The following is a 26241-nucleotide window of genomic DNA, read 5'->3' as shown; positions in this document are numbered from 1 at the left end:
TTCAAATGAATTTCAGTGTGGCGGGTGCCCTGACCAGCTTTGCGAACAGAGGCATACCCAACGCCGGCGTCATCACAATGATCCTTGTGCTCAAGGCAGGAGGCATCGGCCCGTCGCACATCGGTCTTTTGTTGGCCGTAGACTGGATAATGTAAGTTATCTGGTTATCAATTTCACCGCTTCCGTTTTCTCTGCAACACGAAGACCTCAGGAGCAGCCAGCTTCTGATGTGTTGCATTGTGCGAGTTCGACCTGTCCTCTCTGGCACGTAAAACTTAGCCGCGAATTAGTTATGTGATTGCATTATACTTGTCCCACCAAAACTTCGCCGATGTCCAGTGTCACGGAATTCGGTGATTGGTCGACAGAGGTCAGGTGACCTTGGGAAGTTATCATAACCTGCCTTGATGAGCCAATCTCATTTATCCATAGAGGTCACATGAACTTATGACGTCACCATAACCTGCCCAACCATGGCGGGTGGCAGTTAAATATATAACTGGTCGAGAGAGCTGACGGCACCTTGCGACGTCTTCCAAACCTGCACACCGGTTTGTGAGAAACCTAGTTTCTAGAAAGCGATATAGATATATCTAATAGAAATAAAAAATAAGAGAGAATGTGGTATATGCAAATGTCGGCACCGTTACAGCATAGAGGACGCCTTCTACTGCTGCTAGTAGTCGGAAAACAGCGGTTATAGACCGGAAATTGCTAAGAAACTGACGCAAACATACACAGAATTTGCAACAGAAGCTGCGACAATTGTGAAATCTAATGATGTCACATTCCTCTCTTTAATTGACTTAAGTGTCACCATAATTTTAAGGCTGCAGATTCGACAAAACCATGTTTCCTGCCGCTGGGACTGGCGTCTGTCATCTGTAAACTATAAACTCCAGTGTTGCAGGAAAATCAGCTAATGCATAATGACAGTGCCCTGACTCTCCTGTAAAATTCAAACATATATTAATTCTTTTCTTAAAATTTTGTCACTTCATACAACCATAAGATTTACGCGCTGGTTGTACCTCTTCAAGCCCACACTTCATACCAAAGACAAAAAGAAAAATTCATTTCGTGCTGCATTTTCAACTAATACACAACTGTGAAATTAACCTAAACTTCAAAGTTATTGGCGGGGGGGGGGGGGGGACGTATTCGCTCAAGCGAAGCTTTCCTGAAACTTCTGCTTTATTTTATCTTTCTCTTCTCTTTAGGAACCGTGTCCGGACGTGTGTCAACGTCTTCAGTCAGTCCATAGCGGTCGCCATTGTTCATAATTCTGTAGAGATGGAACTCAAGAGGAACCAGAACGCCCTTGAGCACTGGCCCGTCGACGAACTGACCCTGAAGCGCACGAAGTACATTATCAACCGTTAGTCACGATGCGCCTTCATCACCGAAGCCAGGCTTTCACTTCTTTTCCGCCTTCCAGCACAGCTCTACCGATGCGCACTTTCATCTACGGAGTCTCGGTGGCTTGAAGTCCGAGTCAATTGCAAAAGGAAATATGACTGGCTGATCGTCCGCAGAATGCTGTGACATCAGACTGCGTTCCTTTTTTTTTACAACTACCACGTAGTGTACTTAGTGCAAGCTCCGCGAAATGATGTTAAGATGACCAAGACCTTTGAGGGGGTCACACATAATATCAAATCGTCTCTATTTTTAATTAAAATGTTGGAAAAATGCGCCGGTTAGCTGCCAAAGGTCACTTTCGAAATTCAAAGTTCAGGCGTGATTAAACGATTGGTCACGTGACTGTCCGTTACAGCCTCAAGATGTAAAAGACCGGTGGCCATATATGACTGCAGAACTCACTAGCGGCTGGCTTCTTTGGGGCAACACGTAACATTGGAATAACATCTTCACCGTGCCCAAGTCAAAGTAAACAAAATACGCATTTCAAATCATCATCATCATTCTCATTTAAATGCATTTTGTCATTTACTAATATGCGTTAAACTGATGTGAGCTGCTTCACTGACTTTCTGTTCACTGCACGTGAGTCACGACACATGTCTATGCAGTGAATATCATTGCACAGGCCGTATAACTTGCAACAAGATTCAGCACGCCCTCAAATCACTCCATCCAACCAGCAGCTTTATATTCGTCAGCGCCATCGCTGTTTCTACTCTAGATTATGCCGAATAAAAGGTTCTTCACGTGTAAGGGAAATTTTTCTATCTTCCTTTTAGCGTCACGAAATATCTGTTGTCACAAAATGTTTAGAACAACAAGACGAAACGAAAGCTTGGACATGTATTTTTCCTTTTCTTGAAAGTGTTTGTCGTGAAAGAGAGTTATGAGCTATGAATTTCTCCGCCGAGGAAAAAAACCTTGGTTACGTCCTGCATCACTGATATTTTCGGCAACGACACATGCAAGAAAAAAAAACACCAAGGAGCCGTGCGCTAAGGCAAATATATGTACGATCCGATCATGTGGGCTCAAAAACCTCCGAAAGCCGATTGACGTGTCACTTATGTGACAATGTTTCAAGCAAGCTTTCAGGCGAAAACCAATATGGTGTCAGCACTCCACCCTGAACGCAACGGAGGCTTGCACGCGTCGCGCTATTGGTGCTTTTTCACTACCGAGAGAGGGCGCCTCACCTAATTCGATACGGCGAAGTTAAGAGGACTACTTCCGCGGTCAGCGTATGCGTAGTATCCGACTTTCTTTGATATATCACGATTGCCTCACGCTTCTTTGTCGAGAAGGGCAACTTGGTGTGAGCAAACCAGTCTTTCTTTTTTCAAGGTTTATTGTAATAAACGAGAGACAGCGAATAAATCGTCTGCCGTTTGGAAACGGCCGGCATGAAAGCGGAATGATAGAAGATTGATGCGTGTTTTGAAGAAAACTTAAAATCAGTAACATAAAAGGCGAAGATAAAGGAGTACTTCGTGGCGCCGCGTCTCGTTTGCGCTAATATCTGATAGCTTTGAACGCAGAAATATAATACGCGTAAACGGTCCCTCATGCCCAGGAATTCTGGTCAAGAACATTTTTTCAGCGAGTTGTTTATCAACGCAATTATTTCGCATATTGCAAGATTGCATCATAACAATCAATATATCCACAGATCCCCCTCGGGACGCTTTTGTGCTATCATTAGTCTTTTATAGAAGTTTTAACTACTAAGTACGAGCGCAGGACAAAATATAAAGGCAAGATTTTGGCACGCATGGGAAAATTAGTCCATTCGCCTCGTAGAACACATGCAGTACTTACCCACTCTTCGAGAGGCGTGGTTGTTTGTGTCTCACAAAATAATGTCTCGCTGTGAAATCAACGGCCCCCCGAGTGTGGGCTGGCCCGGAAGATGCGGGTTCGATCCCGGCCGCGGCGGTCGAATTTCGACGGAGGCGAAATTCTAGAGGCCCGTGTACTGTGCGATGTCAGTGCGTGTTGAAGAACTCCTGGGTGGTCGAAATTTCCGGAGCCCTTCACTACGGCGTCCCTCATAGCCTGAGTCGCTTTGGGACGCTAAACCGCCTAAACCAAGCCAATTTACACTGCACGCATGATTGCAGTACGCACACTCTGCAAGGGTTGTTTTGCTGCCTCTTATGTTTCTCAGTTGAGAGCGACCGCCGGCCTCATCTAACGACGGCCTGAAACTCAAAGCTGCTCCTCCGCAAAGCTCTCCTTTGAGTGGCCGGCAAGCCGACGCCAGCCAAGCGTATACTGCTTCACGTACGCCCAGCTTCGTTACCGAGGCAGCCAGATTAGGGGAGGCCAGCTGTCGCCTCCAAAGCTTCACATGGTTGTTTGGTTTGGTTTATGGGGTTTAACGTCCCAAAGCGACTAAGGCTATGAGAGACGCCGTACTGAAGGGCTCCGAAAATTTCGACCACCTGGGGTTCTTTAACGTGCACTGACATCGCACAGTACACGGGCCTCTAGAAGTTCTCCTCCAAAGAAATTCTAGCCGCCGCGGCCGGGATCGAACCCGCGTCTTTTGGGTCAGCAGCCGAGCACCATAACCGCTGAGCCACCGCGGCGGCAAGAAATAATGGACAACACAGCGGCACCCGAGTGTTTACTTGTTTGCCGTAGGGAAGCAATGCGTACAAACACAGCACAACTAGAAGAATTGCCTCAGGGGAGAGTTGGTGCATGTTGAAAAGAACGGCGGCGCAACAAGGACACTAACAAGAGAGGGAACACCACATGCGCACACTACACAGTTGGTAGTGTGCGCATGTGGTGCCCCCTCTCTTGTTAGTGTCCTTGTTGCGTCACCGTTCATTTCATAGCACAACTAACTGCTGGACAAGAAATCACTACTCTTCATCTTTTTCACCACGGCCGGGAATTCCGAGCTTCCGCAGACGTTGGAATTCAGAGATGGTCAGTTCCTCCATCAACCAAGGAGCCCAGTCCAGGCGAGACCTCCGAATCTCGGCGACAACCTGTGACTCCTTGCGCTGGTGGGCGGCGGTACTGATGTGCTCCAGCTTGTACTCGAGACTCTTGAACAGGACGATGCCGCACGGTCCGCAAGACAAGTCAATCCCGAGGTGCTTCATGGACTTGTCCTTGTCTCGCTGCGGTGTTAATGGCATCCAGTCCTGAGCGGGGGTGGACTCTCGCCCCCCCTTCGTCTTCACGACTGTGGTCGACGATGTCACTGCCGACGGGTTCCAGACCGGCGAAGAGGTGGTCTCGGCGCTCTGCGGTGTGTCCAAGGTCGTGGACGAGGATGGCGCCTCGTCCCAGGGCGCAGTAGAGCTGGACGAAGCGCCTTCCACTGCTTCCAGGTCCGAGGACGAGGAAGCGTCCTTAGCCTCTGCCTCACTTTCGCATCCAACCATGATCAGGCGCCTGAAGCCTTCGTTCCTCAACTTTTGCATGTGTCTTTTTCCCTACAAAACACCATCGTAACCTGTAAGTCTTGCCTAAAGGCTAATGGACATTAAGGTTAGTGGACAGCTAAAGCAGATATCAAGATTAGGTCTATATGACAGCTTCTCGTGGACTTAACCGTGCAAAGCCATAGCTTAACCATGCAGTTTTTTTTCACTCGCCAAGGCAGTACAGTGAACTATGTAACACGCCAAAACTGCGCTGCGTATCAAGGGCTCTTCAATATGCATTCAAATCTCAATACAAATGGATTTTTCACTTTTCGCCTGCAAAGAAATTTGACCCCCTCAACCCCCCCCCTCTCCCCCCTCATGGGCCGGATCAACCACGCTATCTGGTGCTCAGCAGTCGGTTGGCATAGAGGCTCACACAGGTACAAGGTAAGGTCCTCTCTGGGTGCCTTCTGTACTTATAGCGGCGGTCGCTGTAAGGAACCTGAACAGCCCAGGTGAAACTAATTGTTCCATTCGGCTACTAAAAACTGCTGTCGGTTGGGCCGCTACAAACCCGGGAGCACATTCTGAGCAATTAGAGGCCCGTGTTTCGCCGATAACCAATTTGCCTATAGCTCCTCTCGACGTAGCCCTTATAGGTGTTGCACGCCACATTTGGCTTCGAAAGAGCGCAGAAGCTCATACCGATAAGCGCAAGAAGGTGGCTTGAGAAAAGCGCTACGAGTGCACGAAGAATTGCTTGCTGCTGTCGCTGCGTGTTATGGCGATGCAGTCGACATGGCAATCTTCAGCGCAGGTTCCATGCAGGCACTTCAGAGTTTTGACAAAAGCTTTTTTTCATATACACTTTTGGTGGCATAGTAATACCAGTGTTGGCGGGCGTCAGAAATAGGTGAGTCGTGTTAACTAGTAGTGTAACTAACTTTAACTATTACCGAAGGGCTCCTGATGGCAAATATACATTTGTAGCCGGTCGTTAGTAATAGCCATATCAGTTTATAGAATTTCGAAAACGCGATTACCCTCGCCGTAGTGGCTGAACAAATTTGGGCCATTTCCCGCGCCATTTGTAATCCGCGCGCCTGCAAATTTTAGCGACGTCCATCAAATGGCGTCACTCTGTGGTGCTCGTACCACTTAATCTCCGCCCCGCTTCACGCCACTTTGCTGTTCCAGAGCAGAAGGCGCAGGGAATCTCACGTGGTACATGCGTCATTGAATGACGTCATTTGAGTGACGTTGCTATGCCGTCCCCGAGGGCGTGAGGTACAGTGGTGAGCAGCCTTGTCTAGAGCGCTCGGGCGGTGCACTTCCTTGCAAACAAATCCAGATTTTGTGGCAGCCTCTAGGGTCCAGCTGCAACGCTTGCACGGAAGTAGCGCCAGATAGCCTCGTAAACAAAGCAGGCACGAAAACTTTGCCCTGTAATGAGGGGCTGCTCTCTAATTTCGGTTTTTGTTACCAAGTGCGCACTGCTCAAGCGCTCTGGACAAGGCTGCTCACCACTGTACGTTTTCGAATGGCGCGAGAAATGACAAATTTGTTGAGCCAGTGCGGTCAGGGTAATCGCGCTTTCTAAATTTCATAAAAACTGATATGATTATTACTAGCAAGCGGCTGCAAATCTCTAATAGCAATCAGGCGCCTATCGGTACGAGTTAAAACTTTAACTACTAGAATTTAGTTAATCACGTTACAACATAAATATGATTCGTCTGTTTTCCGATGTCCGCTAATACTAGTATTACTATGCAGCGAAGAGATTCTGTTTACCTCAAAAAACATTTTTTTTCATTACTGGCGTGTTTCCCTGAAACAGCTTGTATAGCTGACTCTGTCCCTGAAGAAAATTATCCTTTGCAATGGTCGCCCGAGGGTATCTTGGGCAAAGTGTTGAAGACGCTCTTTGTGCAGTGTACGTCCGTGGAATATCTTTATAATTGCGCACTCCAGTAAAGTGCTTTCTTGAGGTTAGCAGCGCAAAAGACGGGGACGAAAGAACGAAAACCAATTGTGCGAACGAGAAGCAAGAAGACGCACCCTGTTGTGGATCTCCATGGCACTCTCCGAGTTCAGGGAAACCTTGCACATATCGCAGAACGAGTATGGCCTCGCCTTGCGCAGCAGCGCTTGCAGTGGTCCAAAAATGGAACCAGCGGCAGCGTCCTCGATGCTCTCGGCCACGCTTCGCCTGGTCACTGCGTTAGGCCCTGCCGCGCCGCAAGCCTTCTGTCGGTGCTTCTCACTCTTCATGTGGCTCAGGTACGGCACTGGACCGTTGAACACCTTGCGGCACAGGCAGCACGAATACCCGACGCTGTCCATGTCTACGAGAGGGCAGAAGAATTCAAAATGTCAAAGCTGGGCCCGTCATCGCCAGCCTGACTAGCACCGCGGCAGGGCTACGGCACCTCCCATGTCGGACCTATTAACCCTACCTTTTGCCAGCTGCGGCCACTGTATCCACGCAAACAACCTAATCTCATCAGCACTCCTCACTTTCTGCCTCCCCCCCCCTGCTACGCTTGCCTTCTCTTGGAACACACTCCGTTACCCTGAAAGGGTAACAGAGTGTATTCTTGTGAACTTGGAATATCCCTCAAGCGAAAAGTATACAACAGCTGTATCTTACCGGTACTCACCTAAGGGGCAGAAACGTGGGGGCTTACAAAGAGGGTTCAGCTTAAGTTAAGGACAACGCAGCGAGCTATGGAAAGAAAAATGATAGGTTTAACGTTAAGAGATCGGAAGAGGGCGGAGTGGGTGAGGGAAAAAACGCCGGTTAATGATATCCTAGTTGAAATCAAGAGGAAGAAGTGGGCTTGGGCAGGGCGTGTAATGCGAAGGCAAGATAACCGCTAGTCCTTAAGGCTAACGGAGTGGATTCCAAGACAAGGCAAACGTAGCAGGCGACGGAAGAAAGTTAGGTGGGCGGATGAGATTAAGAAGTTTGCGGGCATACAGTGGCCGCAAGTGGCAAAGGGCAGGGTTAATTGGAGAGACATGGGAGAGGCCTTTGCCCTGCAGTGGGCGTAGTCAGGCTGATGATGATGACCCTGAAAGGTGCCCTAAAAAGGAATCTGAAATCGCCTTTTCACCGCTTGAACTCCACCTGCACACTCTGAGCATTATTAGAAACTGAATTATTGCCCTGTGGGGCCGATTTCCTTCCTAAATCGAATTAAACGTCCTGTCTCTCCGCCTCTTTTTTTTAGCTCACCTTCGAAAAGAGGAAGAGTCAGCCAACACGTGCAGTTTATTTCACTTTCGTGTTTATTTTGTTTTTCAGGTTTCCGTGAATAAATAGTTTCAGTCGCAGAGTGCATAGCCGCAGATAAGGCTCACGGAAATAAAAATACGCGTGGAGTGTGCTTCCGCAGATCGCTACGTATCACTACGCCCATGGCAGAGTGGCAATTAAGGGTAGCGGAGTGGATTCAAAGAGAAGGCAAGTGTAGCAGGGGGCGACAGAAAGTTAGGTGGGCGGATGAGATTAAGAAATTTGCGCAGATACGATGGGCGCAGCTGGCAAAGGACAGGGTTAATTGGAGAGACATGGGGGAGGCCTTTGCCCTGCAGTGAGCGCAGTCAGGCTGATGATAGTGATGATGATGTGCGAATATTGATGCGACAGGAATGCAGCAGACACTAGAACGGAGAAGACGACTCAGCAGCTGCCGCACTGTCGTCACCTCCACTTCCTTGACTTCTCTTTGTGTACACTTAGTGTTGTTGTTAGTAGATATTTATAAATAAAAAAAATTGGCTGCGGTTTGACCAATGACCATCCCAAGTAGAATTGCGGAAGCAACGGCGCGGCAGTCGCAGCAGCGGCGGCATCTCAGGGGGCACTTTGACTGTCTAAAGAGCGTAGAGGCGAAAGCGTTTTCCGCCCCACTTTGACTGCCTATGTTGCACTGGTGGCGTCACATATATTTAGCTACTAATTACTAATTAATGGCTAATTACTGAATAATAATTAAATACTTATTGACTGCTAACTAATGACGCTTAAGCTTTACCTTTGGGAGTGAAACGCGACAGCGTGTTGTAGCGCTGCCAGGGAGCAAGGAACGTCACCACCCGTTCGGCGCGATGGCGCAGTAATTCTAAATTGCGTAAATGGCGCAGTAATTCTGTGTCAACTCGGTGGACACCTGAACCGCACCGTACAGGAAGGGAGGAAGTGGGAGTGAAAGAAGAAGAGGGACCGTAATGAAGAAAATGAAAATTGTATTTCAGGAAAGGAAATTACGCAGTAACTGTCTCACGTATCTCGGTGGACACCCGTCATCCGTTTGTAGAGGAAGGGAGGAAGTTGAAAATTGTATTTGAGGAAAGGAAATTACGCAGTAACTGTCTCATACTCGCTCCTCGCGCATGCGCAGTTGAGGCTCTCCGGGGCTCCGCGAAAATGGGAGGAAAAGTAGTTGCTAGCCGCGGCATCTGCCATCGAAACCTGATGAAGCCCCTGAGCTGCTGCTAGCGGGAATAAAAGGACAGGGAGAGGACAGGGGGGAAAAAAGGGGGGGGGGGGGGCAGAGTGATAGTAAGAAAGATAGGGGTAGCGCTTTATAACCGTCTTGTTTGGTCATCAACCAAATATAAAACTACCATGTGCTCAGTTTTTAGTAAAGAATTCGCGACTCCTAAAGCAGCCCTCATCAGTGATGTCCCATGATGCCGCAGAAAATTCCCCTAACATGGCATTGTGCGCAGATAATAGTTATCTGACCTAACCTTGAATAGACCGGAATACCTTGTGCCATGCCGCTCTATGGTCACAACCACCCTTTCACTTAAGCAAAAATCATTGTCATCATCACCAGCGTCATCATCTTTGGCCTTAAGAGTTTCCAAATTATCCCCATAGGGCCCGTGCGTTAAGATCCGTCGGTGTCAAGGGGCCAAATATCGAAGGTTGGCAGACTGCTGCGACACCCGGAGGCAGCAATATACGCTTCATACGAGTTAAAAACATCGAGATAGGTTAACTGCTCTTGTGTCTGGAGACAATATTTGCGAAATAGCTGAACAAAAGTGATAGAATATAACAGCGTTTATGAGCTTAAGACGATGACCGGAGACGAAAATTCCCCCCCCCCCCCCCCCCCTAGCTAGCCCCTCCATATGCTAGCCTCATCATAATTAGCTCCGCCGAGATGTGCCGCCGCGGTGGCTCAGTGGTTATGGCGCTCGGCTGCTGACCCGAAGGACGCGGGTTCGATTCCGGCCGCGGTGGTCGAATTTCTATGCGGGCGAAATTCTACAGGCCCATGTACTGTGCCATGTCAGTGCACGTTAAAGAACCCCAGGTGGTCGAAATTCCCGGAGCCCTTCACTACGGCGTCTCTCATAGCCTGAGTCGCTTTGGCATGTTAAACCCCATAAACCAAACCAACCAACCAGCTCCGAGATGTAGACGCTCTGGATAGCCAGGTTTCAAAGCGGAACTTAGCAGCTCGCACGATCAATAAGTTCTGAAAGGCACGCTGTCCAGAGGCTCCTGTACCCGTCCACATTGCCCTCAAAACCGAGGCCTTACTAAGCGCCGTTCCCATAGATCATCAACTAAACGCAGTGTTCTAGGCTACGAGAAGCTACAGCGGTAATTCCGTTAACGCTACTGAAGGCCTCGCACGCAGCCATCACGTAAAATCGAAACCGTTTCTCTTCCTAACGCTATCTCCCCGAGAGAACATGGCAGCTCACCTCCCAGAGCTGGCTTGAACGCCCACGATGGTCGGTCACCAGGAGCCGGCAGGCGGGCACAAGGAGATGGCAGGGGTGGTAGAGCCAAGACCTCGATGCCCTGAGCGATGGCGTCCGTGGAACTCGGGCGAACGCTCGCCTCGCTCGTGCTCTCGTGACGAAGCTCGCGAAGCTCGTGAAAGATGATGATGGCGATGGGGCTACCCATCGCAGCTATACTTGCCCTTCGTTTTCTTCCTATTCTGGCTTTGGGCTTTACGTGTCTTTTTTTTGTTTGTTTGTTTCTTTGAGGAGGATGTCTTCTACTTCGTCACGAAATTAATCAAATATTCAGGAATAAAACTGTGCGGGGCTAAGATTTACATGAAGTACCGGGCTAAAAGTATTTTTTCGATGAAAATAAAAATGGAAGCCCGTGATTTGTTGCTGTTGATGTTAATAATGTTTATTGACTAAATTGAGTCTGAACGCCGCCGTAGGAGTCCCTGTCCGTCAAATTATAGTCAGTATAGTCAGTAAGGTCAGCTTGGCTTCGAGAAAGAAGGCGGTTCGTTTATGGAGTTTCACGTCCCAAAGCTACTCACGCTATGAGAGACACTGTAGTGAAGGGCTCCGGAAATTTCGACCACCTGGAGTTCTTTAACGTGCACTGACATCGCACAGTACACGGGCCTCTTGAATTTCGCCTCCATCGAAATTCAACCGCCGTGGCCGGTATTGAACCTGCGTCTTTCGGGTCAGCAGCCGAGCACCATAACCTCTGAGCCACCGCGGCGCCAAGGTCCGAACATCTGCGGTCTTGTGCGCAACCAAAATGGAAACACATAAACTCGCAGAAAAAAAAAAGACTTTAATGCATGTACAAACATTACTCGTAAACAACGCCCCTGGGGACTGTAATGCTTCCGCATACCCACATGTAAGCAGTCTTCAGTAAAAATTTTTTCATAGCTTACTCTTGTATACCTGCCGTGGCTGTTTCTTTTTCAAATGATCTCACCGGCTCGAATCTATCCCTACTGAAAGTTTCCATAAGGCGAGTTCCATGATTTCATATAATTTATTATGAATTATATAGTGTCAGTATGGAGTGTATGGAGCCGATACTGACAGGAAAGAGCGTATGGAATCTTACGGACTCCATATGAGGTCATTAACATGCTATCGAAGTTGAATGGAAATTTTTTGGAGAGTTCATACACGCCGCACAGGAAACCTATGGATGAATGTCCATATAATTTCCATATCTTATGGACGCCATATTCCCGTAATTCCATACGAGCGACTCGTATGATAGCTCGTATCAGCAGGGATGACCGCAGGGCTAGAATTGTCTTGTTTTGAGGTCTTTTTTTTTTTGCAGCATCCGACATGGACTCACTTTCGCGTCCTTCTTCCAACTTCCCTCCCTGCATACGACCACGCAGAAGCCTATAGTCACGTCTCTCGGTCTAATGTGGCCTATGATCTTCCAGCCGACAGCACCGAAGGATTGTTTTTATTGCGTAAGCAATACTGCGCCAGGTTTCAAGCCGTCGCGTAGATCCCGGCGGTGGCCACGGTTGACCTTCAGCCGCACCGAGGTCAAACAGACGGAGCGCCGTTGCCATAGCAACCGTTACAGCCGCGCTCCACCAGGCGGCAATACCGCCGCTGCGCCGCCGCCGCTGCCGCGCGCCTAGTCGCGCGCTCTCGACGCATGTGTCGGAATGTGGAGAGAGGAGAGAGGAAGCGGCAGGGAAACGGGGAATAAATACGCGCGTTCGCCTCGAGCAAAACAATTGCTGCATGCTTACGCAACTTGCCCGGTTTAACCAGAGCTAAACCTGAGTGAATTTTTTCTTTTTCCCCTCGAAAGAGCGCGCTCTCAAAAACACGTTGGCGTTAGTGAATGCCCTTGGATATATCGAAGCATCGCACCTTATGATGACGCATAAAGCGGAAGTGTCGCTACTCGTGATTCGTACAGAATTCGACTTTGGCTGCGCTCCACAGGGCAGAGCGAATGTAGCGGTACAGAGTTTGCACTAGTCGCGACCTCCAGGTGGTGTCAGTTTTCCCGACATTCGTACCAAAATTGTGACGCAACCGTTAGTCGTATACGCCTCTCCGTGTGATGACATGCGGTTTACCGTTCCATGTAGCTTACATGTGCTAGTCAAGTTGGAGGCTAGCTTGCGACAAGGATTCGAACCGATTACCTATGCACCTTCAATTGCATGCCTTCCCAGACTTTTGTATCAAAACTGTGATGCAACCGTTCGTGGTACACCGTTCCGGGTGGTGTGATACGCGCGTGGACGTCAACCGGAACCGTGTACAACGCTGTGGCTTTCATAAACTAGTAGAAAGGAAGTTTAATGCATGCACAAACATTCATCCTCATCATCAGCCTAACTATGCCCACTGCAGAGCAAAGGCATCTCCAATTAACCCTGTCCTTGGCCAGTTGCGGCCCCCGTATCCCTGCAAGCTTCTTAATCTCATCCGCCCGCCTAACTTTTGCCAGGTTCAGTTTCCAATGGCGGCTTGTCCGGAGCCAGTTATTCACAGCACCCGCTTCGTCATAGGTCTGACCGCCGCGTAATGTACAAACATTACGCGTCAACATTGCACCCATGGAAATTGATGCTTTCGTATCCCCACACGTAACAGTCTTAAGTGTCTCTAAGACATTTTTATTGTGATTTTGAAGTCACATAGGCGCATCTCCCTTCACGCGGCAGCCCGAACTTCTCCTGGCCCCCGCGGTGGCTCAGCGGTTATGGTGCTCGGCTGCTGTCCCGAATGACGCGGGTTCGATCCCGGCCGCGGCGGCTAGAATTTCTTTGGAGGAGAAATTCTAGAGGCCCGTGTACTGTGCGATGTCAGTGCACGTTAAAGAACCCCAGGTGGTCAAAATTTCCGGAGCCCTCCACTACGGCGTCTCTCATAGCCTTAGTCGCTTTGGGACGTTAAACCCCATAAACCAAACCAAACCGAATTTCTCCTGAGCTACGAAGATTTTTAAAGCTGTGCAGCTTTCGTCTCTAGTGGTATGTAGCTAAGCTAAGGTTGGCCTCCATGGTATAGTTACTCCATACACTGTTTTCTCGTGTGTAATTATCCAAGTCGGACAAACAGCCATATCTAGCTCCAGCAGTTATCTCTGTGACGCAATGATGAGCTTTGAATCCCAGTCTTTTCACCTTTGCACGCGCTATCACTAGCGTTCAAATCGTATTCGATGGAGCCATGGCTCAGTGACACCGGATTAATAAAGTAGATTTAAGTGCTGTTTTCATAGTGAACTTATACGCACTAAACTGGTTTGTTCTTTTACTGCCTTCCCATTTTCTTCTGAAAATTGTCGCGTCTTGCTCTAAGCGCGATTCTCGATTCACTCACACTTAAGAGCACTAGCTGGAATAGGGTCGTCTACACTCGGAAATACCCCCTGTAAAGTACTGAACTGGAAAAAATAAATACTGAAATGGTTTTTCACATCAACATTAAACATTGTTTATTATTTTAAAGGAGGAGAGCACGGCTATTTATATTTACCTGCCGAAGCAGCAGCATCGCAGTGAAGGGCTCCAGAATAATTTCTGCCGACCGCACTTCATTTAAATAAGCACTAAAATTGCAGCGCTCTCCTCTTTTTGCATTCTACGTTTGTTTAAATATGACAGTGAAGCAATAAGAGGCCTCTGAGAGAGCCTTAGGCCATTTTATTCATCATGACCCCAGAATGCCTCCCCCCCCCCTCACCCTTTTTTTACCGTCCACTCGTGGATAACATGTGGCGAACAGCGGCGTCTCCAGCTCCGACTTCCTACGAAGACCACGGCGTTGACCGCGAAGAAAGCTCTGTGCTCCGCTGAAAACTGGGAGGATAGAAAAAAAAGATACATTTAAAAACGCAATTGCCGCAACGATCGAAAAAAAGAACAGAACAACAGACACATTACGACAGTTCTAAGAGGCAAGGGTCAGAAAATTAGTTTTGCGAGCCATAGCGGACGGTCCCCCGCCAGCCAGCGGGAGCGAATCCAGGCGCAACGACCGGGTCCCGGATAACGCCTAAAGGGGCTGAACCACTCGGCTCTTTCTCCTCTTCAAACTATGACGGCTCGCCGCGCCTCCAACAACAAAGCCTTCAACGCCTTTCATCTCACCCACCCTTCTCCTCTCTCTCCGAACAAAGCCGACCACACCCTCCCCCGCTCTCTCCACTACACCCGCGTCAGGTGCATCTTCTACCCTCCAACGCAAGATGCGGGATTGCCCACCTATGTTTAGTTTCCTCTTTACACTTTCCCTTTCAAGGTGAGCTTTCGGCAGTCCACAACCCATTCCGGTTTCTCTTCAGCTCTCCTCCATCTTTCTCGCCCTCTTTCCTTCTTCCTCGTCATTTTCTCCTTGCCCTTCCGATCGACCCCCCCCCCCCCCTCTCTCCCGTTTGCACTTGGCAGGTAGTCCGACTGTGTACGGTGCCGAGCACGTGCAAACGCGTTCCGGAAGGCTTCGCCGGAGGACGACTGCCGGGTCTCTGCTGTAGTTGCTGCTGTCACCCGAGCGTTCGGCGGTGACCTGGCGCGGTCGTCTAGTTTCTTTCTTTGGTGCTTTTCTGTGTTCGCTGCTTCGACCGATTAGAGGAGCAGCGTATATGTACAACCGGTGATGCGTAGCGCTGCGCTAAGGAGAGTTCCTTCTGGAACGAGCACCCTCTGCACCGGCGTTAAAGGTAGGCGTGGATGCATAAATGTTCTGACGCAGTAGAAGGGTCAAGGTATGCTTGCATGCTGTGGAATGAAGTCAACATCCCAATATGCTCCAATAACGAAATAGCGTGTGTTGCTTGGGAACGTGCTTCCTGCTTGAAGTTAATATCCGCAAAGCGAAATGAAGCATACGTGCAGGAGACAAGACTGTTCGTAGCTTGTAGTCACTTCTTGTCGAGTTTCGACGCTTAATTGGGAAAGATAGCGTGGTCAAGAGGTCAGAGGTGAATGACCCAGCGTCAGTGGAGAACGGCTAGGTACAGTTACGAGCTGTGTAAAGGTGAACGTTCATGAGCGTTACGGGAATGATTAATCCGTAAATACCGGTGGGAAGAGGACTTTCTTCCTTTTTTTTTTTTTGCGCGAGCACTGCTATAGACTCGTAGTCCCTTTAATGCCAGAGATAAAAGTGATTTTGGTTATAGAATGTAAGGTAATTGTTACCCCACGTATCCCTAGTCGCTTCACATCAAAACACCACTTCGATGACACCAAAATTGCGCTGCTATCCAGCGTGCTGTGTAATATAGTTGTGAATGCGGCTCACCCAAGTACGAAGAAAACACAATACTGCGCGTTTTGTCTGATTCTTAGCCTTGTGTCGATTCAGTTCTTTGCCTTGTAACGCTATCGTCGTGTCCTCTGCACACGTTTTTTTTTTTCTTTTTGTTTCAGCCGAGTATTGATAAGGGCGCTGCTGGTTCCTAGTCGAAGCGTTATCTCTTGGACGAATTGTTGGTGCCTGCCTGATCACGGCCATCGAGATAGCTGGAAGCAGATTTCGGCACGACACGAACCCTTCTGCGTCCGAGGGTGTGAAAAACCAGTGCTTCGAACGGCTGCTAGTGTTGCCTCGTGAGGACAAGAACTGTCAGTGCCGTGCCCTTCCCAAGAAATCATCGCTTGCCGACGACGCTGGAATGGAATGAATCCTGCCTTTTTAACACTCGCAGTCGCTCAGGGAAACATCGAGCTTCCGCTTCTCGAAGCCACCACGCCATGTCTGCAAGCATCTAGGGTACCTGGTATGTGCACGACTGTGTGAACGAAGTGCGTTGGTCACCGCAGCGGCCTCTGCCGGTGTTATCGCCGCTGCAATGGATTCCCGGTTTGTGCAAGTTGTGCTCCTCGGCCGCCGCCGGATCCGACTCATTCGAACGCCTGCGCAGATAACAGCCGCGATCTTCGTGATTACATCTGCTATCATCGGCTCAGCTATCGGCGCATCGATGGGGAGAAGGTTGAAGGGTGAGTGGATTTAAACGCTGCACGTTGCGCTTTGCCACCACTTGGGTTATTTCCATCGAGTCGCAGCGAATGCGATTGAAAACGCTGCGGTGATATATTACGCGGAGAAAAATGAACAAATAGGTGCAACTGTTTTATTAAGCCGAAGTATAGTTTTATGTGGAATCGGACTGGTATTAGTACAGGGTCGATCACACATTGTGATAACGCCTAAGCGTGCTGTTTTGCGGTTCGTGAGGCGTCACCTTCAGGTATCTGGCACGCAAAGCGTGGTCATACAATGTGACAGGATCCAGACATTGTGATAGTGTGTGTCTGTCTGGACAGTCTGCCATTGTCTAAAATTTGATATAATGGCGATTTCCCGCTCAGATAATCTCAAAGGTGTATAGAAGATTGTGTCGGAAATCCGAGCAAATTTATGCCCAGAGCTACAAATGCAATGTACGAGCGAAATAGCCTCCTGTATTTCCTTCTCCTTCCTTTTTTTTCCACTACTTGGTGTACTAAACTTTGGCTCCACTGCGACTTTTCACATGTGGACTGCTGTGGAGGGCTAAAGTGAACGATGCACCCCCGTTACATGACAGAAATTGGAAGGCACGTATTGTGCAGGCTGCTAGTGATCGCCGATGCAGTATTTCAGAGACGCAGAACCTTCTCTCATTTTTCTTAGAAGAAAGCACGGTTTCACTGATTACAGAATAGCGCGTTCCTCTTAAATTTGTACGCCCCAGTACACTGTGCACTGAAACATTCGCAATGGTGATAAAATGAACACCGTTAGCACAATTAAGAAAGTTTACGCACAATTGAATAGTTTATGAACTGTCCAAGAACTGCCCATCGAAATTATTGCAAGGCTGGAACGGATTTGAAGGGCACTGCCTGGACGTGAAGGTGCGGCCCTATAGTGTCATACAAGCTGTCTAGCCCGGCCACCCAAGAAAACCGAAGCTGCCTGCTGCCCGTAGATTCAATGCTCAGAAGTCAGCGTCCCATAAGCAGGCCAGTAGTCAGGGGAATCCCTCTGCCGGCGCGACACAAATTTAAGCGTTTTTAGCTGTGCATTCAGCGATCAAACTTCACCACGTGCATGCGTAGCCATACCGCGATATATGCTGCGCATTTCCAAGCGAGTTGCTCTGCGCAGCTTTAATGCATCAAATATACTAAAAACTGTTAAGTTTCGACTTTCCCTCTCTCTATACTCCATTTCATATATAGCAGGCAACGCTGCCAAAGCTAGAGCGCTGTTCGCGCAGGCTAAGTCCGCACGCAAAAAGTAGTTCGCCATACAACCAAAGCGAACACAAGCATATTTCGTAGCGACAAATCTTAAGTGCCGTGATGGGACCTCCGGTACTTCATTTTACCTCTTGCCACATTTTCGTCCTGCGACTCGTCGAGATTTCGAGAAGCAAAAAGTACACGTGGCGGTATGATACGCGTTTTGTAGGACGAATCACTTCTACTAAATCCGCGCCCAAAAATTAGTTCACACTCCGTGAAAATTATTGCCAGAGAGCCCGAACACTGAGCGCCTCACAGCTTCGACCGTGATTTTCAATGCTTCCACATCGTTTTATACCGCTCTTTGTATTCGTCCAAACAATGACCGGAGTTTCGAGAAGAACGAATGATACGTGGCGGAGTAATATAGTTTCGCGGACGCACTACTTCAGCAACCTCCGCAGCGTTGCCTGCTATGTATGAAACGGAGTATAGTCTCTCATTGTACGATCTCCGGGCAGCCGTATACCCTTTCCCTATAATTTTTTGTCCCTCCGGCCACACAGGTGCGCACCTGTGCAAAGAGCTGTCTACCCCTTCTCTGCACCTGTGTTTATCCTGTGCACAAATACCGATCATCGTGAAACGGGCAAACGTCATTTGTGCAACAAATTCTTTGGCTTTACAGGACCCTACCTCCCCAAAACAGGTCCAAGCGCACCTGCACAAAAAAGGCGCACTGGTCTATTCATAGGTGGCGATTATAGCCTCGAAGAATACATGACCCCCTGTGCGAAATGTGTTAAGAGAAGCCCGTCAAGGAATCTACAGTCTTTGCCAAAAGTAACCAGGCTGCACGGTTTGCTTCTCAGTCATATAATAAAGATATTATGCCAGCCCTCAAGCTCTAAATTTCTGTATGTTAAGGAGAACCCCTGCCCTCACCTTCAAAGAACTTTTCGATCTTTAGGGAAGGCGCGAGGGCTCTACTATACGAATGAGAAGCAAACCATCCAGCCTGGTTACTTTTGGCAAAGACTGTACCTCTGTATAAGGGTTAAAATGTCTTAAACTGATAGAGCTTCGCATGTTTTGAAGAGGTAATTTGTTTCCGTTGCCAACCGTTAGTTCCGTTGCCAACCGTTAGCAACCGCCTCGTATGCGAGGGGAGTGACTTTTGATGCCCAATACAGCCGGGTCGCCATCACTTTACTGATGGACGCAAGCTTTCACCTTGCCTAGTGATCGGATTTCCTGGGGGGCGAAATGCTTGTGAAAAAAGAATCTCTCAGCCAGTCTTGTGCAGAACAAAACATATTACTTAGGACGCTCCTTGACCAAGCTGCGTTTGTTTCATTGAAATTCAAATAAGCATCATTATAGTCTTTCCTAACAGAAAAGAGAGAGAGGATAATAACTGAAATACAGGTGAACCCCGTTATAACAAAGTTGAAGAGGCTCGGCGATTACTTCGTTACAGCCGTAGCTTCGTTATAGCCGGTGTTGACCGAGCTTCCGAGGGGAATCGTCATTCCTTCGTTATATCCATTATTTCTTTACAGACCGTTTCGTTATAACGAGGTTCGACTGTACCCATCTCGGTATCCGCGTTCTCAACTCTAAGGGGCGCGGCTTCTTCCGCCAAGACGGTGAGCAGGGGCTGAAAGAGAGCGTACCAAGAAGAGGTAGTTGTGCCCGTTAGGGAAAGCCAGGCCTCTCACCTGGTAATGCTACCGGAGAATGAACGAAGGTACCGCTTCGGAACCTTTATCACGTGACCTCTTCCTCTATTTATGTATGTGGGTACTGAAGTGTCTCGTCAGAAATTAGGAATAAACTGTAACTACTCCCTAAAGGGTGTTTCATATCCCCCGACCTCTCTGCGCAGTGAGCCCTGATCTGCTGACCAAGTCGTGGGACCCTTTCCCACTGATGGGCTTCGCCGTGGATCTGTGTGAGAGCCAGCTCAACCGCACTGGCCGCTGCGTGTCGCTACCGGACTGCCGCTTCACGCGTGGCACGCGAGAAGGGGAATGCGCCGACGGATTCGGCGTCTGCTGCGTCTGTGAGTCACACTAAGTTATAGGGAGTGTAGAGCGAAAGCAGTGGCCGCACCCCCGTGTGCACCCACAGCTTTCTGTTTATATAGCATACCACACGAGTATAAAAACCTGATGCTGAGTTGGGCTCAATACGGAGGTTTACAAACTGTCGCACCATCTGTAATATTGAAAAGAACTGCTCAGCTCTGCACAAAACACGAGTATTGTGGAGAAACAAGAGTTGCAGTGCCACTGATAGATAATAGCCCAGCTCGTAGATGGCGCCACCGTCTGTTTGCTCTCCTCAAGAAGTGGCCGCGCGGAATATTATAGTTTTCTAACTGATATGGTCAAAAAGCTTTAGTGGAAACCATGTGCATACTTTCCGCTGTCTTGACAAATATTATGTCAACGCCTTTTGATAACTAGCCGCTGCTTTTCAGTCCAAATGCAGGGAGTACTGACAATCTGACAGCAGTCATTTTTTCAAGCTATGTATTTATAACAGCTACCATGATGACCTCTACTGCCAGTAAATGGAAAGTTATAGACACAATTTCTGTAATGTTTTACGGGATCTATGGGCTTAGATAATCAAAATTCTTTCTGAAAACATTCCCACGCTCCTCGAAACAGTGCGTTGTTGTGTATCTCCATTTGGTGGTTTTTTAACAGCACCATGCCAGTGTTTCAAAAGGCTAATACAACCACCTCCCCGCTCTTTACGCATTTCACCGGCCCGGCAGCAACCCCCGTGGTGCTTCAGCAGAGGTCGTTGCCTCCCCTCTTGCAGTTACACACTAATAGATGGCGCTGTTATGGACTGTCCGCTCACCTGCATTCAACGTAATTTCCTGCCGTATCATGACACGCTATACAGAGCTTCGTCAATTGTCGGAGTTTTTCATTAAAAATATTCAGCACGGATGTTCCGTTACCACAACACCGCTTCCACGAGACGCGATGTGCGCATGCGCAGATAGTCATGAGAAGCTAGATGCGGTGCTTTTCTGACACTGGCACATGCAGCTGGTCCCAAGCGCAAACCGCTGAACAGCAGCAAATCACAAGTTTCAGTACGCCAAAAACTATCATTCGCAGGCATGAATGCAGAACTAAGGAACGACAGATGGATAAAGAGGGCACAGAGCTTTCTTCAGCCAAGAACACTTAATATTCATTTCCGTAAGTCTAAACCACAAGGGCTGAAAAAAAAATCAAACATGTGCACCCCAGTAAAAAAAAAAAAAGTCGTCTAAATGACGCAAAAACAGGTAAAGCCAATGCAACGTCTAAATAACGGCTACAAAAAGGAACCAACGTCTCAGTCTAAAGAGTAAAAGAAGGCCTTCGTTTTTTCATGGTAACCAGAGTGCTGCATGCAAAAGCGTCATAGCCGCTTAATTCCGGCGCTTCGATAATTTTCTACGTAACATGGTCGGACCTTCTGGCGATCGCCGCGCGAGCCCTTTAATTATTTTTTCCTTTGTAAAATGATGGCACGATTGGGGCCTCTTAATGTCGCACTAAAGTACAAAAGATCACAAGACCAAGAAAACCTTTGTATTTCTGATGAATCAATACCAACGGCTCCTTACGATGCTCCTTACCGATCAACCATTAGTCGTCTGCATAAATCAGCAAATCGTGGTGGTGGTGGTCGTGACGCTATAAGTGACAGGCGGTGTCACCCACACTGATCATGTCGGCATTTGGCTCGCCAGTGTCCCATTGTTTGTCCGAGTAAAATTCAACTCCTACCATACGACGAAAGGTCACGTGCCCTGAATAATTTCAAAAGCAGCTTTGCTACCGCGTACCTCCCTGTGCCGGGAACTTCAGTGCACACCACGTGATCAACATTGCCTAGTCATGCATTCCATTTCAGGCTGTGCAGGAGTGCCTCAAGCACATGACGAAAACAGGCGCATAGTATAGGAAAAAAATGTTGTATTCGTCGCCTGTAAAGAAACAGTGGAAGAGTTTTCATCCTGGTACAGAGTACTAGGGCACTCCATGGTACCGGTACTCAGTACTGGTACCAGTGCGGTGCTCTGTGGTGCCGAGTAACTTAGCAACAGATATCTTCGAACCCCGTCAGCGACGCTTTCGCACTACCGCAGTGGTGGCCTAGTGGTCTGAGCATCCGCCTCGCGTGTGGTAGGTGTGGGGTTCGATCCCCAGCGCCGCCTGGTCTCCACCGGTGATACAACGGGTGCAAACTTTCTCCTTGCCTGGGGTTCTTCTTTAAGATGAATTGCTTGGAAAATGGGCCTTTGCCCTCACCTTGAGTAGGAGAAAAATACCTCGTGCCTTGGCGCTCTTTGGCCGCAGATGCCCTTGCGCCTTAAAATCCATCATGTTTTCGCACTCCTCCCTGCAGACGAAGCCCGAAACAGCACGGCGACGACGCTGTCCAACAACTCCTACTTCGTCCAGCCCCGGTTCCCGCGTCCCTTCGCCGGAGGGAGCAACGTTTCCCTCACGGTCCTGCTGCCTTCCTTCACGTGCCAGCTTCGCCTAGAGCTGGAGCAGTTCCGGTTGCTGCCGCCAGTGGCGGGTCGCTGCGTCAACGACTCGCTCAGGGTGTTTGTCAACGGAAGCGACTCGTACGTGCCGGAACTGTGCGGACACAACGCCGGACAACACGGTAAGGAGGTTTACGAGCGTCACAGTTTCCACAGCTCTGGGAGGAAGTGACGTCACCAAAGAAGATAATTCTCATTAGCTGGAGACAAATGACGTCACTTCCGGTAAAGGCATCCACAGCTTCTAATGCTGTCGGACTGTGAATACATAATGTAATCAGATGTTCGCTCTGATTTTTGTCCTGGCCTTAACTAAAAACGCTTCAGACCTGTCCCTAGTGTACCATCGTGAACCTGAGAGTCCTTGCCTGCTCTATACGCGACCTCAACACTCTAGCGAGCAATATGACGCATATGCCCTTTCACCCGACCACAACCAGTATCATCAAAACTTACCAGTGATACAATTGTCATTTTTAACAATCATCAGCAAAAGCGCAGGTTCTGAAGTGCCTGCCCTCCTTTAACGCGCCTCAACTTCATCCGCAGTTGTCCTGCATTTCCCTGAGAGCGAGGAGCGAAGTCTGCTTTCCCTGAAGGTGTCCGCACCGAGGGCGGGCTTCCAGAGACGCTGGTCCGTCCGGATCGTCCTCTACAGCTGCGGCAGCGCAAAGCTGGGTGAGGCAAGCCCTTCCATCGCCAACCTCCTCTTTTTGCCGCTCAGTTATGCGCTTTAGATCTTTTTCTCGCGATGGCAGTCTTAACATACTTCTGAATGTCCAGAGCACGAAGCAGTATGGACATTAAGGACAGGGTGACTGTACCGATTTAGCCAAACCCATGCACGGCAGTTACAGGCCAACATCATTTCGCATGGCCGCACTTTAGGGCATCATAAGCGACCTGCGCTGATGGGCAATGCTTAACGCAACTGTGCCGACTACGAACACGTACGCCTGGCAGCAGCAGCACTCAAAACGTTCCGTTTTTCAGAAACCGCTGCAAATTTCTCTCTGAGTTAAACGTCGTCACCACTTATACGGTCGTAGTGAAACCTCCCGCGTACACCTGCTATACAGCGATGTCGTCTAGATTGGCTCATCCAATGGGAACCATTTCGCTCGAGGGGCAGCGATTGAGCGGATCTGCCTTCTTGTCATGTGATTTTAAAGAGATCTTGTTCAGTCTTAAGGTAACAAAACGATTTCCATAATCACGGCAAGACTAGAAGGCAGCTCTGACGACACTGATGATGATGGTAGCATATTGGGCGACTTCCCATCTCTGATACAGAAGCCTTTGTACAGCAGTGGACTTAATAGGGCTGATGATGATGATCATTATGACATCATTATCTCGCACTGGCGGAAGTCCTGTTTGCCGATGACGTGCCTCCTTGCCACAGCGCAGCCGGGCTGCCTGCAGCACCACGGTGGCTGCCGGGGCTCCTTCAGCAGCTTCGCCTACTCTGAGGAGTCGCTGCACTACGTGCGGGCCCTGAGCTACGCAGTGTGCATCGCGCGCCCCACGTGGCTTCAGGCCATCTCGCTCAAGATACGCACCGTGTCACGGTACCCTGCGGACTCCTCGTCCGGCCGCGGCGGAGAAGTTGATGACAACGGCGGACCCCAGTGTCGGAGCAACTTCATCCAGCTACCCCCCGGTTACGACAGCAGGAGAGGTTTGGCCGCTCCCGTCAGGATATGTGGCGGGAACCGAACAGTGGTGCTACATAGTGAGTGTTCTGCATTTTGACCAGACCAAAGTTTAGGAGAGTCTCCCAATGGGGAATAACTGTAATCTCCCTCGTGTTAATTTGAAATCTCCCTCTTGTTAAGTTACTGCCAATCCTCACCTGAGCACTGTCCAGCAAGCCCTTTGAAATGCCCTTTTGAATTATTTATCTCAGCGTTGCTTGTGTTGCATGCGACTTCTTGTGGTTCGAATAAGAGATGCTTGCTTGCTTGAGTGAATGACCGCTCCTCTTATCTTGCTTGCAGGTAAGTTCTTCACCCGAGGGTGCAGGGACGTTCACGGTTTAAGCATTATGCAGGGGACTATTAAGAGACCGGTAGCTGCGTTAACTAATGTGACGACAGTTGGCGCCGCAGAATCACTGTCTGCGCCTGCCCGAAGTTACATCATCATCTAGTTATAGCCTGTTGTTTCGGCGATATTTTCAATGTAAAGAAGTCCCAAATACGTACACACTCTACCGCGCTGTCACATTCCGGAGATTATTATCGTAACCTTTGCGGCAGCAATATTTCTTAATGAACTTTAGTGTAATGTTCCTAAACGTACGCATTTGCGCCTCTTCTTTGCGTTACAGTGTCCGTACAAGGTCCACTGGTGTTCTATATCGTCAGCAGCGATGACGTCGACCAGCGGACCCAGTTCCGGGTGGACTACAGCCTGTACCCATGTTCATGAAGGACCTCACAGCCCGAATCCCTCCACGCGTTGAACATTCCTTTCATTTCACGAATGTCATCAGATAGATAGAACTGCGCCATCGAAGAACAAATTTCTTGTCACCTTGACATGGACGAGTGATGATCGCGCTTGGAAGAAGCCAGAGTAGCACCTGATGTCTCGCAGTCGCTTCTCAGTGACTGTGCCGGTGTATGGGGAGAAGTGTGAATATGCCGAAGCGTGGCCCTATTTTCAGCATGCTACATCGTCATGACATCACGACTAAAAAGTGTGTGTGGTGGATTCAGTGCTAGTAGTGCTGTTTGAAAGGCATTACTGGTGGATTCCCACCAAATACTGCGGGGAAAAAAGAACAAGACAGTTCTTTTATGGCGCAATTAACGTTCGTTGGTCATCAAGTGCGATGCAGGACGTAAATCATGACCTACAGGTGAAAGTGTGGCGCACCCAGTTTTAAGACAACGGTTGCGTGATGACAGCTTCAGTGCCTTATTCTCCTGGACCCTCCTTGGCGTTTGAAAAATGCAACAACGCCTCAGGTCGACCTACTGTTTCCGTAGAAGTGGTAGTTTTGTTTTTATACAGCCAAACCTTGGTGATGGGTGATAAAGAGTAAATGAGCTTCATCCGTTGTTTATCTTTTGCCTTCTGCAGTATTCTCGCGGGTGCTACGTGATGCTCAGTCATCTCTCGGTGGTGCATGGCTTTGATGACATACTGGGGACGTGCATTTGCGCTAAATATGTTACTTGTGATTTCTGCGCCACTTAGTTGCACGCTGGTGTGTTGCTTCAAAGGAGATTGGAGCACTTTTTAAGTGCGGTTAGAGCATGTGTCCAATAATATGCGGTCTGAATATTTGCTTTTATGGAGTTTAACGTCCCCAAAGCGACTCAAGCTATGAGGGACATGTAGTGGAGGGCTTCGGTTGATTTAGACTACCTGGGGTTTTTTTAATGCACGCTGACACCGCACACTACGCGGGTCTCTATAGCATTTTGCCTTCATCCAACTCCGACCGTCACGGCCGATATCGAACCCGCGTCTTTAGGGTAAGCAGCCAAGCGCCATAAACACTGGGCCACCGCGGTGGCTGTGGTCTAAATATTGCTGCCCACGCATCCCGTGGTAGAGCTGCCGTCTTCTTCCCAGAAGTGGCTATTTCCTGCACTTGTTTGCTAAACGTGACGTCATTACCGCTCCTCTCACGCGCAGCAGAGGAATGACAGCTGTAATCAATAGTGCCTATGCCGCGAATAGTCTGATTACTTGCGCGAGCGAACGGAGTGCAGTTTAACCTCATTATAACTAAGTGGAAGGGGCTTGGCGATTAGTTCGTTATCGCCGTAGCTTCTTTATAGCCCGTGTTACCGAGCTTCTAAGGGTAATAGCCATTATTTTGTTATATCCATTATAACGTTATAAGCAATTTCGTTATAAAGAG

At 48.9% G+C, this 26241-nt stretch overlaps 3 protein-coding genes across 4 annotated transcripts in view; 2 read left to right on the top strand and 1 right to left on the bottom strand.

The window, feature by feature from the left end:
- LOC149330694 (excitatory amino acid transporter 2-like) overlaps positions 1-2178 on the top strand; it is a 41360-nt gene extending 39182 nt beyond the window's left edge. For both annotated transcript variants that reach the window (XM_089561335.1, XM_089561336.1), the window contains 2 exons: positions 17-151; positions 1221-2178. In XM_089561335.1, the coding sequence (XP_089417461.1) occupies positions 17-151; positions 1221-1383 (298 nt within the window). In that variant the 3' untranslated portion in view covers positions 1384-2178. The remainder of the gene's footprint in view (positions 1-16; positions 152-1220) is intronic.
- Positions 2179-4253: 2075 nt separating this feature from the next.
- Positions 4254-11064, bottom strand: LOC149330693 (uncharacterized). The gene is made up of 3 exons (XM_089559927.1): positions 10548-11064; positions 6876-7162; positions 4254-4880 (listed from the first exon to the last, which is right to left on the bottom strand). The coding sequence occupies exons 1-3, from the start codon at positions 10753-10755 to the stop codon at positions 4299-4301; spliced, it is 1077 nt and encodes a 358-aa protein (XP_089416053.1). The 5' UTR covers positions 10756-11064; the 3' UTR covers positions 4254-4298.
- A 5309-nt stretch (positions 11065-16373) lies between these two features.
- LOC149330692 (uncharacterized) lies at positions 16374-25131 on the top strand. The gene is made up of 6 exons (XM_089561333.1): positions 16374-16558; positions 19680-19856; positions 22217-22483; positions 22911-23039; positions 23767-24096; positions 24694-25131. Exons 1-6 carry the CDS (start codon positions 16408-16410, stop codon positions 24792-24794), a joined length of 1155 nt encoding a protein of 384 aa, XP_089417459.1. The 5' UTR covers positions 16374-16407; the 3' UTR covers positions 24795-25131.
- Positions 25132-26241: the final 1110 nt, after the last annotated feature.

The sequence above is a fragment of the Amblyomma mixtum genome, chromosome 9, assembly GCF_055824585.1.
Source record: "Amblyomma mixtum isolate Tamu chromosome 9, ASM5582458v1, whole genome shotgun sequence".
NCBI classification, from domain to species: Eukaryota; Metazoa; Arthropoda; class Arachnida; order Ixodida; family Ixodidae; genus Amblyomma; species Amblyomma mixtum.
The sequence above is the reverse complement of the archived record's forward strand: the minus strand, read 5'-3'. Positions and strand labels throughout refer to the sequence as shown.